Source organism: Pan paniscus, chromosome 1 (assembly GCF_029289425.2).
Source record: "Pan paniscus chromosome 1, NHGRI_mPanPan1-v2.0_pri, whole genome shotgun sequence".
In the NCBI taxonomy this organism is placed as follows: Eukaryota; Metazoa; Chordata; class Mammalia; order Primates; family Hominidae; genus Pan; species Pan paniscus.
The window spans coordinates 182970168-182987396 of NC_073249.2; the positions used below are offsets into that span (position 1 = coordinate 182970168).

At 42.2% G+C, this 17229-nt stretch overlaps 1 protein-coding gene across 13 annotated transcripts in view; it reads right to left on the bottom strand.

The window, feature by feature from the left end:
- ST3GAL3 (ST3 beta-galactoside alpha-2,3-sialyltransferase 3) overlaps positions 1–17229 on the bottom strand; it is a 225948-nt gene that overhangs the window by 91655 nt on the left and 117064 nt on the right. For all 13 annotated transcript variants that reach the window (XM_034963208.3, XM_034963215.3, XM_034963213.3 and 10 more), the window contains one exon: positions 1511–1603. In XM_034963208.3, the coding sequence (XP_034819099.1) occupies positions 1511–1603 (93 nt within the window). The remainder of the gene's footprint in view (positions 1–1510; positions 1604–17229) is intronic.

Here is a 17229-nt window from a genome sequence, read left to right on the forward strand (position 1 = left end):
GACGTGCCTGCTCCCCCTTTGCTTTCTGGCATGATTTTAAGTTTCCTGAGGCCTTCCTAGAAGTGAAGCAGGTGCCAGCACCATACTTCCTATAAAGCCTGATGAACCATAAGCCAATTAAACCTCTTTTCTTTACAATTTGCCCAGTCTCAGATATTTTTTCATAGACATGCAAGAACGGCCTAATACACAGTACAGAATATCAAATACAGTTATGTTCCCACTTTTGGTAATATTGGCTGTCTCTGGGGAAGGGGTCTGGAGTGGCAGTATATAACCTTTTGTACTGTTTGAGGTTTTTTTGTTTTGTTTTGTTTCCACATGCCTGTATTACTTTCAATTAGAAAAAGTAAAAGAAACCTATATACTGGTAAAGGAAAACTCACAAGTGTCTGGGCCAAGGACTGAGTCGTATAGGCTTGCAAAAACCTGTGTTAAGAATACAGAACACAAAGCCAGACACAGGGGCACTCAATAAATAGCTGGAGGAAGCAAAATATTTGGAATCAATTCAGAAGGCAGACCCTGGACAAAGAGATCTCTATCTGAGCACCAGATACTCAGCCAGCATAGCCCTTGCTTTACACAAGGAGCTAAGCTGAGACTGCTCACGTTAGAAAAGAAAGGGAGCATAAAAACCAAATATACTGGAGTCACTTTGGGGCGAGCTGTTTCTCAGCATTCCTTTGCAAGCACATTATGTGTCCTAACCTCAGCCTTCTAAGGGATGGGAGGCAAGTCCTTCCCCCAGTGAGCAGAGCCCACCCCTAGCACTCCTCTGGTGGTCCAAGTGGCCAGACAATCCTAGGCAGCCTTTCCTTCAGCCCCTCCAAATCAGAAGGAACGAAATGACCCTGACAGTCTCACTGCACTCCAAAGACAATCTCAGCACTTCAGCTCCTTTTCCACACCAAGGCTTCAGAAAAGAAAACCAAAAAGGAAAAGGTGGATCGGTAAGCAAGACCCCTTAGCAGCATTCGGTAAAAGGAACTCCCTGGGTTATGCACAGATTCTTTCAGGTGCCAAAGAAGTCAGCAGCTCCAGAATGCAAAATGGACAGAGAAGGAAAGTGCTAAAACTCAAGACAGCCTCAGAAATTTCTCTTTGTTCCCTGCTTTATTTGGATATGTCTCCCTGAAGCCAGCTAGTTGGTCCAAGCTTCCAAAAAAGTTTCTTTGGCCACTGATACTAGGTCTAGGAGCTTCTGTGCTTGGCAGCCTTCTCTGGCTGCCTCTGGATACCTGGCTTGCATGCGGCAACCATGTAGGTTATCCTTCTGCAGAAACAGGCTGTGCCACAAGGTGCAAGCTCCAGAGGCAGGATGGGAGTAAGGCAAAGCAAGGGCATGGAGTAGGACTGGAGTAGGAACCAACTTAAAGGCAGAGTCCTTTCCAGGAACCCATGGTTTCCAGAGCATAGGAAAACATGACTGGCTGTGAGAGGCAGAGTTTCTGGCTCTTGGACCCCAGACCAGGCTGTCTAGGCAGTGGAGGGAAACAGGAGCACTTACCGGGGGAAGATGGCCGTCATCAAGGCTGAAGCATAGCCAGGCTTGCAAGCTCCCTCTGAAAAGTTTGCGTACTTGGTGGCTAATTCAGCAGGCCTATGGGAAGAGAAGGAAAGTTACAGCTTGCCAGGCACTGAGCACTGAGTGGGTTATTAATTCATAAGGAGCTGTAGGTGTTTAACCCTTTTTTTTTTTTTTTTTTTTTTTTTGAGACGGAGTCTCGTTCTGTTGCCCAGGCTGGAGTGCAGTGGCGCAATCTCGGCTCACTGCAAGCTCCGCCTCCCGGGTTCACGCTATTCTTCTGCCTCAGCCTCCCGAGTGGCTGGGATAAGGTGTTTAAACCTTGAATCAAGTTTCATTCCCTACAATCAGCACTTCAGGCACTTTTCCACATTAAGGCTTTAAGGGTAAAAACAAAACAAATCCCCAAACCCTAAAGGAATAGATAGATAAATAAGTCAGGCCCCTGGATGGTATCTGTAAAAGGAACTTAACTGGATTCTCACAGATTTCTAAGAGACAGGGTTTCATTATGTTGCCCAGGCAGGTCTTAAACTCCTGAGTTCAAGCGATCCTCTCGCCTTGGCCTCCCAAAGTGTTGGGATTACAGGCATTGAGCCACTGTGCCCAGCTCAAACTCATAGATTCTTTGCAGGAAGCCTGATACCAAGGAAACGAGGAGCTCTATCAAGGCTCCAATACCCGGGGGAGTGGTGCTTGGAGTTCATAGAATACAGCTACTCAGGCTTTGATACTCAGCGCCCCTGGCCTTTCCACCTTCCTTGTATGTTCCTACATGGCCAGTCTCATCTGCTTTTATTCTCTCCACTCAGGCTATGATCCACCCAGTGGGAACCATTCCCCAGTAGTGGGAACTGTCCTGAACAGTGACCGAATATAGACACGATAAATTATGTCATTGGGGCTACTGACATAACCATTAGACTTTTAGTTGAGGATGGTTTCCTGGTCTCTCTGCCTGGAATGTTATTCCTTGTCCTTCTTCATCTGGCTAACAACTATTGGTCCTTCATGATTAAGCTTAAATATCAGCTTCACTGGGAGTGATTCCCTGACCCTCGGATTGGGCTAAGTGCCTCCTCTGTGCTTGTATAGTCACTCCCCCTTCCCCTCACATCATATACTTACCCCCAGCACTTGCTATTCTGTATTGTAATTTTTGGTAGTATGTCTCCCTTGATACATTGTAAATTCCTAAGGTCAGAGGCTGATTTAACCCTGCCTACCCTCTCCAGTGCCTTGCATAAATGGGCACAGAGAAGACCCCTAAAACTTTCTTAAGGAACAAAATGACCCTGACAGTCTCACGGCAGACAAGACAATCTCAGGAACCCACAAGGCTGAGACTGCTACATATTTTTCAGACGACTTGTGTTCTAATCCTGGCCTGTTGCTGTGTGACCATAATCATGCCACCTCACATCTTTGGGTTTCAACGTCTTATGCGTTCAATGTGGGTCTGGAGTCACTGCCCTGCCACCAAAATCTCTGCACTATGCAATCTAGAGAAGATCACAGCCAATGAACAGGATATAGTCAGTGAATGGGCTCCATGACTGCCGGGGCTGGAGGCCCTGCATGCTGGGGCACCTGAGTGAGCCCTGGCTGGCTGCCAGTTCTGAGTCCCCACCTCCTCCACCCCCACCCTTGGGCCTGCTGCCAAAATTCTGGTGCCCAGCTGCTCTACTGTGCTGGGGCCCTGTGGCAAGCCTACCCTCCAGGCTGCCTTCTGCAGGGTCTGGACTGGGTGGGTGTGGGGTGGTTGTACCAGAAATGATGATGCCACTGCCTAGTGTGTGTCATGTCTGATTCACCACAGACCCCTCGGGCCTAGCCCAGAGCCTTACACAGAGTAACTGCTCATTGAACACAAACTCATCTGATCAATGCACAATTTCTTCTAGAAATCTACATTTTCAAGCATCCCCCACCAAGGAAATTCAAAGCCTGAAATGCAAATCTGAAGGCTGAGTGACAAGCCAAGGAGTTGGGACTTTATTTGGTAGGCAAAAGAAAGCCAAAAGTCTAACAAGAGAAAAACAATATTTTCTTATGTAAACAACTGTATTTTTGAAATGAAATATAAACCTCAGTGCAATTACGGAACTGACTAGAAGCTTTTTGACTAGGCATAGTGACAAAAACGTTCTAGATGTTTTCAATTAGCTCTCTCAACAACTCTGTGAGTTGGTGCTATGAATTAATTTACACACAAGGCCTAGAAAGATGAAGAGACTAATCCAAGATCATACAAGTGGTAGACACTGGATTAGAACCCAAGGTCTCTAACACCAGTGCAGGAACTCTTAACAGGGCACTGCCACCAACACGGTCACGGAGGAAGGCACAGGACAGCACAGGAGTGGTCAACACAGTCAGACACGGGGTGGAGAAGACAGTCCAGAAGGCCTCACACAGCTTTGGTCTGCGGCAGTAAGGCATTTTGAGTCTCTTCATGTCCTGTCCCCAATCCCCACCATCTGCTTGCCTGCCTTGTGCTGTGAGTTCCTGTGGTCTTTGTGAATTCCAGAAAGTTTCATAAACAGCAGAAAGATGGACAGCAGGTGCCCTTCTTAACACAGTGCAGTGCAGAAATAAATGAACAACAGACAGACCTTTGGCCACCTCTTTTCTCTCTAGTTTACCCCATCAACTTTTGGCAAGGTGCTTAAAGAATAAGGGCTGGGGGACAGTCCAGGGGGCACAGGATCACGTCATCTACAATGGAGAGGGAGCTGGAGCCCAGCAGGCAAGGCAGGAGATACTGCTCTCTCCATGGCAGTGGAAGGCAGTCCAATATCAAGGATGATGGGCTCCAAATCAACCCCTCATATAGAAAGCGACAGTAACTCCTAAAACGTACAACTCTGGGTACAGTGGGTCATGTCAAGTTATTACCAAATTAAAATGCCTTAGAAATGGCCTCCTGACTATCCCAGTGAGAGAAGAATAGGGGGAGTGTTGGGGATTCTGAGTCATCCAGCAGGCTGGGACCTCTGGGGCAGTTAGCGGTCAAAACCACCAAGATTAACGGTCGCCAACTCCCTGGGGCCAGAATAGTCAGTCTCTCTAAGGCACTCACACTCCAAATGCCAGCAGGCCCCCACAGATGTCTGATCAAATCACTCAGCCCTTGTTCTTCTCCTACTCTGCAGCTGGCCTTTCATTTTGGGAGATTTAGCATTAAACCCAGTAAGAGCACCCATTGTCCTGCAAACGTGACTACCAAGCCCCTGGGGTGAAGAGTGTTACCACTGCACTCACAAGAGGAAATCCAGATGGACAGGCTGGAGCCCCAAAGAAGGAACCAGACGCTTCCACTCTCCTGCTTCACTCAGAAGGACTGAGTTTAAGGAATCAGGCCAAGCAATGGGTCATAAATGGAAAAAGCATCAGATCTGGAATCAGAAACTGTCACAGAGGACACTGACAAGCAAGTGATGGAAAATCTGATTTTCAACTTCCCCATGTGCAGTGGAAACCACGTAATTCCAAGAATCGCATCAGGATGTGGTGAGGGAGCACATTTGGAGGGGACACACATGCTGTGTGAGACGCGTGGCTGCCATAAGCGCCTGGCTCGGGTTCAGATCCAATCACAGGGAGAGTCACCACATGATATCTAGTGGGAGGGTGCCCTGGCTGACGTGTGTCTGAAGGATCAGCATTTGGGAGATGAGGAGTAGCACTGCAGGAGGCTGAAAGAGCAGGAGAGTGTGAGGCTGCGGTCAACGAAGTGTCTTAGGAAGGACGCAGAGACCAACTGCGTCACACACTGTGGAGGTCCAGTAAGGTGTGGCCACAGGACTAAATGCTGGATTCGGCAACAGGGAGGTCACCACCAACCTCAACAACAGCCATTCCACTGGAATGTGGAGGTGAAACTCGTTTCACTGGGTTTAAGAGAAAACAGGAAGAGACAAACTGAAGTCATGAAACACAGACTATTTTTAGGAGTTCTGCTACAAAGGAACAAAGAAATGGGGCAATAGCCGGAGCGGGGAAGCAGGGTAAAGTGTTTTTTGAGGTTAGGAAATATTTCCCCAAGTTTACAAGCTGGTTAGAATAAAAGAAAAATTCACAATGCAGTAGAGATAGGACAGTTGTAGGGAGAATGTTTCTTTTTGTTGTCTGTTTGTTTTCTGAGACGGGGTCTCACTCTGTTGCCCAGGCTGGAGTGTGGTGGCATGATCTCGGCTCACTGCAACCTCCACCTCCGAGGTCCAAGTGATTCTCCTGCCTTAGCCTCCCGAGAAGCTGAGGTTACAGGCGCCTGCCACCACGCCCGGCTAATTTTTGCATTTTTAGTAGAGACAAGGTTTCACCATGTTGGCCAGGTTGGGGGAGAATGCCTGTGAGAAGGCGGAGGGGGAAAGGATCTAGCACAAAACTGGAAGGGCTGGCCTTAGCTCTGCTCCCTTAGCCTGCCTTGGCCAGGGATGCCTATTTTCTAAGCACCATTTCCCTTGCGAACTTTCCATGATACTTCCCTTCTCAGGTAGAACCCATCCCCCTGTGGACCTGCGCTACCTAGGGCAGACCTTCATCTTCACTTGCTCACTTGTTCCCCCATTCTCCTACCGCCTTCCCCTTTCTGCCTCTCATTTCCACAGGCAACAAATATTTAGAGACAATAGAGTCACTCTGCTTGGATTTTTATCCTGGCTCTCTTAATAGCTGTGTGATTTGGGGCATGTCTTTTAAATTGTTTTGTGCCCTTAATTTGCACATCTTTAAAAGTGGGATTATACTAGTACTTATTTTATAAAATTTTTTTGTTAAGAGTTATGCTGAGAAAGAAGGGCTGGCACTGAGTACGGTGCCTGGCCCCTCGCTGGTGCTCAGTACATGCTAACTAACTGGCCTGGGATTAAGGATACAATGATGACTAGGACATAGTTAAGGCCTAGCATTACATTCCATTACACTGAAGAGTAATTGTCCATTTAAATATCTTTCTCTCATAGAATATGATCATTTTAGCAAAGCATGTATGGCACAGAATATACAAGTACCCAATAAAATGCTGGACTGAAATCAGTTGGTTACCTTGCCTTGGAAGGTTAATCAACAGGAAGTGTAAGGGGGAAGTGGGGTGATGGCCAGGGAAACTGGGGAAGGGTCATTGACAGTTATTCCTGAGGACTCTACAGATCAGTGATGGACATTGTGTAACCATCAGTCTAGTTTCTAGAACCATCTCAGAGAGGACTGGACTCAGATCAGCCCCTACCATGCCTGCTCCCTCGTTTCATGTGCTAATTTAGTTTAAAGCATTCCTTATGAGAAAAGAAGACCATGTAGGCAGCACTTAGCACACTGCCTAACAACCCAGCAGCTTAATCAAAGCCAGTGTTACCATGCTAGGGGGACATGCATGAGCGTGCAGATGAGCCTCTCTACACAGAGCTCGTTCCATCCACAGAGGAGGGAATTCTTCAATTCCATCTTCTACCTTCCTCATGAGGATGCCTTTCTCCAAGTACTAGAGAGTTGTTTCTGGGATAATGACATGAGGAGGGAAATGGCAGAAGCAGCTTCGCCTAGCTTGAGTAATCCTATTCTGTCATTAAATATTTTCACTTTAATTTTTTTTTTGAAATAGCCTTTACTGCCATAGATCCTCTCAAGCCCCAAGATGGAAATGTTTCTCCTTAAGGACAACTTCTATCTCCTCTGACTGCCACCTGTCTGACCTGTTACTCCAAGGTCTGCTGGGTCTTGCTTGCATTGTCACCAGTTTCATCATCTACCCACATGTGGGCTGTGCCAATCCATTCTACCCTAGACATCACTGACTCTTTGCTCTTTGTGGCTTCCAATGTAGACTCAGGTTTCTCTACAGCTTTTGCCATCATGATACATGTACAGCCATCTATGACAAATGCTGAAGCACTGTCAAATGTCTTCTATCACTTTAAGAAAAAAGGGACTGCTTGATCTGAGCCATCTGAAACTTGTGGTATTTCTCAGCTCTGGAGGCCCTGCCTTTCTGCTCTTGCTGCTAGGCACTGCAATACCTTTTCATCAAACCAGGCCACCTTCCTATTTGATCAGTGATTCTGGAGCTGACATTAACTCCAGGTTACATTTGTCTCCAGAGCCTTGTAATTTATTTCATCTTAGCAGGAGGGATGCTCCCCACTAAGCTCTCCAAGTGCTTCGACAGACAATTTTCACGGAGGCACTCCACCAGAGATCTGCTGTGACTCTCCAATTCAATTTTGCTTCCACACTTTATTTCCTTAAAAATAAAAACACATCCTCTTTCTGGGTGGTAGTGAAAAACACAAGAGAAGTAACATTCACTGAGCACAAACCAGGCACCAGACAGCGGATCTAATGATCTAATTCAGCTTTACAACAATCCTCTACAAAGTAGTACTTCCCTTAGACCCAGGCATATGGGGCTGAAGGAGTCCAGGAGAAGCCATGGTTGGAAGATGCACTGTTCTGTTTACACTATAAAATGTCAAATGATACATTTAATATGACCAGAAAACAAATTACCATTCACACTTTCCCTGCACTCTCTGACACTGGTGTGTGTTCATGACCAACAAAGCAGTCCCATCTTTGAGATACTCCCAGGTCTCAGGAAGGATAGCGCAGCCTCATGAAATGATGTATCCAGCATGAGCTGAATGGTACTGGAGAAATGAAGGGAGAAGATCACTGTTTCCACAAAACAGTTTCCAAAAAGCCATGGCATTGAGTACTAATAATACAGATACTTGTTGTTTGTGGCAGGAGATATGAAACTTTCCAGCAATGATACATTTGACAATAGAAAACACAGAGATGGTTCCTGAACCTGAACAGAAAGAGTTGGTGGTGTCTGGGTAGCAAAAGGAATTTTCATGTGCACTGATTGGATAACAAATACATAAGTATCTCTTCTCTACCCATTGTTCTAAATCCTTAGTAAGTCAATATATCATACATGGACCCATCAACTGGTTTATACAGGCAGAGGCCTTGCAAAACGTTATTTGGCCAGGGCCCTGTCTACCTTTGGAGCAGTCCTACTCTAAGGTAAGTATTATTTTCATTTTTGACAAGAGAAAACTGACTCCAAAACTCTCTCCTGTTCTTACCAAAGCCCCTACTTTCTATGATGTAAAGTGTAATCAGCTTAAGGTAAGAAGATTGGAGTTTAAGCCACCAGTTCTACTTACTAGGTGTGCAACCTCAGGTAAGACACAACTGGTTTCCTTAACTCTTAAAATAGCTATAGTAATGTACATTTTATAGGGCTGATGGGAAGATCAGTGAATACCTACAGCAATGTGGGTCACAGTGCCCTTTGAAAGGTTATACAAATATTAGTCACTGTTCCTACTATTGTAATGTTTGACTTCTGCTTTTACTATTCCTTCTAGATTCATCTGAATTATTATCATAGTTTCAATAATTTAAGAAGGAAAATAACTGCTCATTTATTTTTCTTATTTGGATTCTTCTCTCTCATTCAACTGGCTGTCCATAAATGTATGCCTATTGGGCAGGGAGGTCAAGAGACTTCAGGGGACAGAAAGGGAGGGCCACTAAAACAATTCCATCATCTATGTGCAGGAACTTGTTATAAACTAGCATCCTAGCACTTATGTGAGCCCAGTGGAAGGGCTATATCTCATAAAATTTGTAGTTAAAATCACAGTCAAATCCTCTGTTCAATTCTTCTATAGGTCCCCAGTATAAGATAGAGGTCACTATCATGATTTCCAGATAACATTGTCCCTAAATCCACTAAGTCCAGGCTCTCAAAGCAGGTGTCACAGTTCAGGGGCTATGTAATAGAGGTTAGAGTTATTCAAAGCCACAGTACAAACCAGTGTATCTTCCTGGAGCAATACATGTACTTGAAGATATGAGGAAGAATGTATTAAGAAAACACATACATACTATGGTATAGAATGCAGAATTTTTACAAGTAAAATGAAAGATCTTAAAGATTCTTTTTTGGGGGGCCAGGTGTGGTGGCTCACATCTGTAATCCCAGCACTTTGGGAAGTCAAGGTGGGAAGATTCACTAGAGCCCAGGAGTTTGAGACCAGAGGCAACATAGGGAGACCTTATCTCTATTTAAAAAAAATTTTTTTTAATTAGCTGGGCATGGTGGCATGTGCCTACAGTCCCAGCTCCTCAGGAGGCTGAGGTTGTAAGGATTGCTTGGGCCGGGGAGGCTGAGGTTGGGAGGATTGCTTGAGCTGAGGCTGCAGTAAGCTGAGATTGCACCACTGAACTCCAGCCTGGGTGACAAAGCAAGACCCTGTCTCAAAAAAAAAAAAAAAAAAAAAAGGAATTTTTATGCTTGCAGTGGGTTGCTTTGCAATATATGCTCACTCTCCTCTACCACTAAGGGTCCTCCGGAGGAAATGTTTCAGAAGCACTGCACTAAGGAACCTAAGTTTTCCATTTTGGTTCCTACTCTCAAAAAGCTTGAATTTCAGTAAGCAAATAGGTAAGTAAATAAAAGATTACCTTTGGGTATAAGTACGACCACTGTTATATACAAGGTATGGAGGAGGCAGACAATTTAAAGTGGTCTTGGGAATTAGGGTAGGTATCTTGAGGAGGTACTGTCAAGAAAAGAGAGAAAGGAGAAGGGCATTCTCAGCCGAGGATACAATATGTGCAAGGGTCCAAAGCAGAAAAAGAGCCTGGCACATATTGGGAATTGCAAATACAGTAGTACTGACAGAACAAAGCCTGTGAGACCACAGCATGGTCTTGCTGCTAGGACAAGGAGCCTGGACTTGCTGATGGAGGCAATGGGGAGCCACTGAAGGATTTTTATGCAGATGAATGACATGCACTAGTCCAAGAGAGAAATGAGGAGACCTGGCTGAAGGGGTAACAGTGGATATAGACAGGAAGAATATTTGTAAGATATATTTGGGAAGCAAAATAATAGAGAGTGGAGGAATGTAACTAACAATTATTCAGCAGTATCTGGGGTTTTGTTTTTGTTTTTTGTTTACATTACTGTTAATCCTTAAACAGCCCTATATGATAGGTATTATTCTTCCCATTTTATGAACAAAGAAATAAAGAAATTCAACTAGGAAATGGCAGGAGGAAGATTTGAATATAGAGCTTTCTGATTTCAAAGCCCTTGGATATTGGCTGTGGCTGTTTCATAAAATACACTTTTTATATTTCCTGATTTCAAAGCCCTTAGTAGTGTTTTTTTTTTTTTAACAGACTACATTTCTTTTTAGTGCTGAATAGTAGTCCATTGTCTAGATGTGCCACAGTTTGTCCATATACATACTAAAGGACATCTTGATGCTTCCAGTTATTGGCAATTATGAATAAAGCTGCTATAAATATTCATGTATGGTTTTTGTGAGACATAAGTTTTCAGTTCCACTGGGTAAATACTTAGGAGGGTGACTGCTAGAACATATTATGTTCACTTTGTAAGCTGCTGCCAAACTGTGCTCCAAAGTGGCCAAACTGTGCTCCAAAGTGGCCAAACCATTCCCACCAGCAGTGAATGAGCATTCCTACTGCTCCACATCCTTGTCAGTATTTGAGACTGTCAGGTTTTTTCTTTTTTTTTTTTTTTAGTCATTCTAATAGGTGTGATAGTATTTCACTGTTGTTTTAATTTGCATTTCCTTAATGACATATAATGCAAACATCTTTTCATGTGCTTATTTTCCATCTGCATATCTTTTTTGACCATCTGGAAAGGGTGTCTTTTTGGTTCTTTTGCCCATTTTTTTAATTGGGTTGGTTGTTTTCTTAATGTTGAGTTTTAAGAGTTCTTTGTATATTCTGAATACAAGTCCTTAATCAGGTATGTGTTTGCAATTTTTTCCCCAGTTTGTGGCTTGTTTTTTCATTCACTTAACAGTGAACTTCACAGAGTACAAGTTTTGGAGTTTAATAAAATCAACTTACTGATTTTTCTTTTCTGAATTTTGCTTTTGGTTTTATATCTAAAAACTCATTACCAAACCCAAAATCAAATAAATTTTCTATGTTACCTTCCAGAAGTTTATTATAGTTTCAGGTTTTGCATTTAGGTTCCATTTTGAGTTAATTTTTGTGAAAGGTACAAGGTGAATGATTAATTTGTACATACAGATATCTAATTATTCCAGTATCATTTATTGAAAAAATTATTCTTTTTCCATTGAATTGCCTTTGTTCCTTTGTCAGAGATCAACAGACTATATTTGTGTGGGTCAATTTATGGGATCTCTATCCTATTCTATTGATCTATTTGTCTATTCTTTTGCCAATACTATGCTATCTTGATTGTATCTTGATAGCTTTATTGTAGGTCTGGAGTCAGGTACTGTCAATCTTCCAACTTTCTGCTTCTTCGTCAGTAGATTCTGGGTCTTCTGCCTTTCCATATAAATTTTAACGTAAGTTTGTTGATATTCGTAAAATGACTTGCTGCAATTTTGATTCTGATTACATCGAATTTATAGATCAAGTAGAGAATTGACATCTTAACAATACTGAGGCTGGGCACAGTGGCTCACACCTGTAATCCTAGCACTTTGGGAGGCCAAAGCAGGAGGACTGCTTGATCCCAGGAGTTTGACACCAGCCCCAGCAACATAGCGAGACCCTGACTCTACAAAATGAAAAACATAAAAAAAAAATTAGCTGGGTGTGGTAGTGCACGCCTGTAGTCCCAGCTACTTGAGAGGCTGAGGTAGGAGGATCACTTGAGCCTGGGAGGTTGAGACAGCAGTGAGCCGTGGTTGCACCGCTACACTCCAGCCTGGGCAACCCTGTTTCAAAAAAACCCCAAAACCTCCAAAACCCAATACTGAGTCCTTCTATCAAAATGTGGAATATCCATTTATCTAGATTTCTTTGATTTCTTTCATTAGAGTTTTGTAGTTTTCCTCATTCATATATGGATCTATGCACAAACACATTCACCCATATTTTATCAGATTTATCCCTAAGTATTTCCCTTTTTTTTGGCACTAATGTAAATGACACCGTGTTTTAAATTTTAAATTCCAATTGCTTCTTGCTGGTATATAGAAAAGCAATTGCCTTTTGTATATTAACCTTACAGCCTGAAAACTTGCCTTAATTGCTTATTAGTTCCAGAATGTTTTTGCCAATCCTTGGGATTTTCTACATAGACAATCATGTCATCTGTGAACACAGTCAGTTTTATTTCTCCCTTCCCAATCTGTATGCCTTTTATTTCCTTTTCTTGTCTTACTGTGTTAGTGAAGACTTTAGTATAATGTTGAACGGGGTGGTGAGAGGGGGGACATCCTTGGTTTTTTCTCAGTCTTAGGGGAAAAGAATCCCGTTTCTCATTAAGCAAGATGTTAGCTATAGGTTTTTTGATCAAATTGAAGAGGTTCCCCTCTACTCATAGTTTGCTGATAGTTTTTTTAAAAATCATGAATAGGTATTGGATTGTATCAAATGGTTTTTTTACATCTATGGATATAATTATATGATTTTTCTTCTTTAGCCTGTTGATGTAACAGAATATGCATTAACTGATTTTTGAAGCTGAACCAGCCTTGCATACCTGGAATAAATCCCACTTGGCAGCAACATGTAATTCTTTTTATACATTGCTGAATTCAATTTGCTAATAATTTTGTTGAGGATTTCTGGAGCATGTTCATGAGAGATATTGGTCCGTAGTTTTCCTTTCTTATAATATCTTTATTTGGGTAATAGGGTAATGTCTAGAGTAATGTTGGATGCATAGAATGAGTTAGAAAGCGTTCTTTCTGCTTTGATTTTCTGGAAGACATTGTAGAGAACTGGTATCATTTAGTATCATTTTTTCCCTTAAATTTTGATAGAATCCACCAGTGAAACCAACTGAGACTGTTGTTTCTGCTTTGGAAAGTTATTAATTAGTGATTTAATTTCTTTAGTAGATACAGATTTATTCAGATGGTCTTTTTCTCCTTGTGTCAGTTTGGGTGGTTTGCGTCTTTGAAGGAATCAGTCCATTTCATCTAAGTTATCAGATTTGTGAGTACAGAGTTGTTCACAATGTTCTTTTATTATCCTTTTTCTTTTGTTTTGAGACAGGGTCTCACTCTGTCGCCCAGGCTGGAGTGCAGTGGTGTGATCACAGCTCACTGAAGCCTTGACCTCTCGGGCTCAAGTGATCCTCCCATCTCAACCTACTAAGTAGACGGGACTACCAGCACAACCGGCTAATTTTGTTTTTTTTTTTTGAAGAGACGAGGTCTCCCTATGTTGCCCAGGCTGGTCTCAAGTTCCTGGGCTCAAGCGATCCTCCTGCCTCAGCCTTCCAAAGTGCTGGGACTATAGGCATGAACCATCTCACCCGGCCCATTATTCTTTTTAATATCTATGGATTAGTATGTTCACTTCTGATATTAGTAATTTATATCTTCTCTTTCTCTATTTTTGGCTCTAGTTTTATCAATTTTATAGATATTTGCAAAGAACCAGCTTTTGTTTTGTTGATTTTCTCTGTTGATTTCTACTCTGTACTTCTATTATAGCCTCCTAAGTACCCTCTCCCCTTCCATTCTTGTCCCTCTCTAATCAAATTTCCTTCCTGCGGCCAAAAACATTTTCCTAAGGGTCAAAACTGATTATGTCACTACTCATCTACTTAAAACCCTTCAAGGCATCTTTTGCCCTTGAGATGAAGCCCAAATTTCTCCTTGTTATCTCTAAAACCCCACATAATTTGGTCTCTGCCCATTCCTCCAGACTTCTCAAGTTCCACCCTGAGGTCTCCTGGAGTTTGGCAGCATAGAAAAGACAAATATTACATCTTTACACATATATTTATTTCAATTATAGATAAGGAAGAGATAAATTAGTCAATATAATGTATAGGAAGTTCTTCAATTGGCTGAGATTTTAAAAGACCATTAAGAAAAACTAGAGAAAAAATTGGTAACCAAAAACTAATATAAAATGGATTTCCGAAAATAGTGTCTAGAGATCTATAGCCCATAATGAAAGTTTGAAAAAATTACAGAAACATCCAAATATATTTTTTCATTGTAAAGGTGTAATAAAAACAATATTTAGAATCAAAAGAAAGTAGCCGCAATTCCACTATCCTAACATAATTGTTATGATATTCTGCAGTAGTTGTTATATTATATTCAGATATGATATAGTGACAGGCCTGAGGTTGCTTCATGGTTCTTGACCCTGACATATTAGAATAATCTGGGAGATGTTTAAACATAAAGGTACCTGAGCCCAATTCCTGACCAACTAAATCAGAATCTCTGGGTAGTGAGGTCTTAGTTATGAATCATCACACATAGACATACTCCTATGTACAGGCAGATTTATTCTTGGTATCAATTACCTGGGGAAGTGGAGACTTCCTGAGACAGGAAACAGAATCTTTTATTAAAGCAGTGGTTCTCAATTTGGCTGCATATTAGACTCACCTGGGCAGCTTTAAAAATCCTAAAGCAAAGGCTGTGTCCTCGCTCAGTGACTTCAAAATCTCTAGAGGGTGGGATGCAGGCATCAGTAATTTTTTAGGCTCTCCAGGTGATTCCAATATGCAGTCAAGGCCAAAAACCACTGTGCAGAGAGAGTCCTCTGTGAGCTGCAAAGTGGGAATTTGGCTTTTTCAGTCTTGATCACATAGCTCAAGATGTCTAGGAGAAAGTCTTTGAACAGTGGGCTGTGAAAAAGCCTAGATGTCATGAAGCAAAGAACCTAGCCAAATCCTGCAATGCTATGCTCTCCTGTTGTGAAGTAAGTATGGCCCTGGCTTGTGCTAGCTATAGAAGAGACAGAATTCTGCATTTTGGAAACCAGACTACTCCTCTGGATTTCTTGTCCTCTCAAGGTTAATTTCTCTGTTGTCCTCTTTTAATCTTTAGTGAAATATTTTTAGCTTTGCTTAGAGAAGCCAAGAGAAAGTATCCCTCCCACCACACACACACCCCTTTCCTCTTTTTTTTTTTTTAAGGCATTAAAGAGAAGCTGGCCGTCTGAAGTCAGCATGATGGTGGCAGAAGTTCTTCAAGTGACAGTCTCTCCAGGAGATGGGGAAAGTCAGGGTTAGATAAAGGAAGGAGCCACCTGACAGTCCTCACCACTGTACTCCATCTCCCTAAAAATCTTCTAATAACAATATTTGAAAGATCTGGATTTTGTTATTAAAGGTGGCTCTATTCTTTCTTACTCATACCCTCTTCCTTCTGTCCTCGATTGATTGAACAAATATTTACTGAATATTTACTATGCACATAAACACTATACTAGGCATTGTGAATATATCTGTGTGCAGAACATTCCTAGTTCTTGCCCTTACAAAGCTTTCGGTATAGTTAAAACATAGGATCAAACTGACTGTGAATTTGGAAAAAACAGAAAGCTAAGTTGAATAGTGAGAAAAGTAAAAAAGTTTGGAGCCAGGCAGAGAAGGGTTCAAAGACTGGCTTGATCACATTTAGTTCTGTGAACATAAGCAAATTACTTATCCCTTCTACATCATTTTCACATTTGTTAAAATGCATTTAAATACCATCTACTTCACAGAGTTGTCCACCATTTATCCATGCAACAAATATTTATTAATTGATCACTAAGTAATACAGTAGATACTGGTTTTGGTGTTAGAAAATAGTAGGGAACAAAACAGAAGAAACACTCTAGTAGATGGAGACAGACAATAAACAAGTAAATAAAACATATGTGGCATCCGAGAGTGATAGATACCCTGGAGAAAATGACACAGTAAAGGGGAACAGGGAACGCCAATAGGGGATGGGGCTATGATTTTAAATGGGATGGGCAAAGGAGACTTTATTAAGAAGGTGACATTTGAGCTATGTTCTAAAAAGGCAAGAGAGTGCGCAATCTCTGCAGGTATCTGGGGAAGAGTGTTCCAGACAAGGGAATGAGCAAATGCCAAGAGTCTGAGGCGGGAACAGGTCTGGAGTATCCGAATCACAGCAAGGAGCGCAGGATAAAACAATAAGCAGGAAGGAGAGCAACAAGAAACGAAGGTGTGGAGGGCCTTGATGAGCACTGTAAAGGTTCTGGCTCTCATTCTACAAGAAATGGGGAGCCATTGGGGAGTTCTGATCACAGTAGTAACAAGATCTATCTTGTATTTTAATGGGATCTCTTTGGCTTCAGTGTGGAAATAGACCACAGAGAAGCAAGCATAAATTCTGGAAGACTAGTTAGGAGTGCAAAAATTAGGTGAGAGATGGTGGTTTGGACAGAGTGATGATACAGAGGTAGTGAGAAGTGGCTGGATCTGAGGATATTTAAGGTAAAGCTAATAAGGTTTGCTGATATCAGATTTGAGTGTCAAAGAAATGATGCTACAGTATTTGATGTGAGCAATTGGAAGGATGTAGTTAGCTGCCATTTCCTGGGGTAGAAAAGATTCTGGGAGGCGGGGGTGTGAATCTGGAGTTTGGTTCTGGACATGTTAAGTGTGAGATGCCTAATACATATCCAAATGAAGGAAGCAATTGGGTAAATGAGTCTGGAGTGTGGGGAAAGAGAACTGGGCTTGATATAAATATAGGAGTCATCAGCATATAGATGATATTTAAAGCCATGATACTGGATTAGATTATCTAAGCAAATGTTGTGGGAACAGGTAACATAGAAAGTACCTAGTGCATCACTGGGCATATAGTAGGTGTTCAATAAATGCTTTCCCCTAGCAGCCCTAGGGAACTTGACAGGCTGTTTTAGAAGTGTTAAACTCA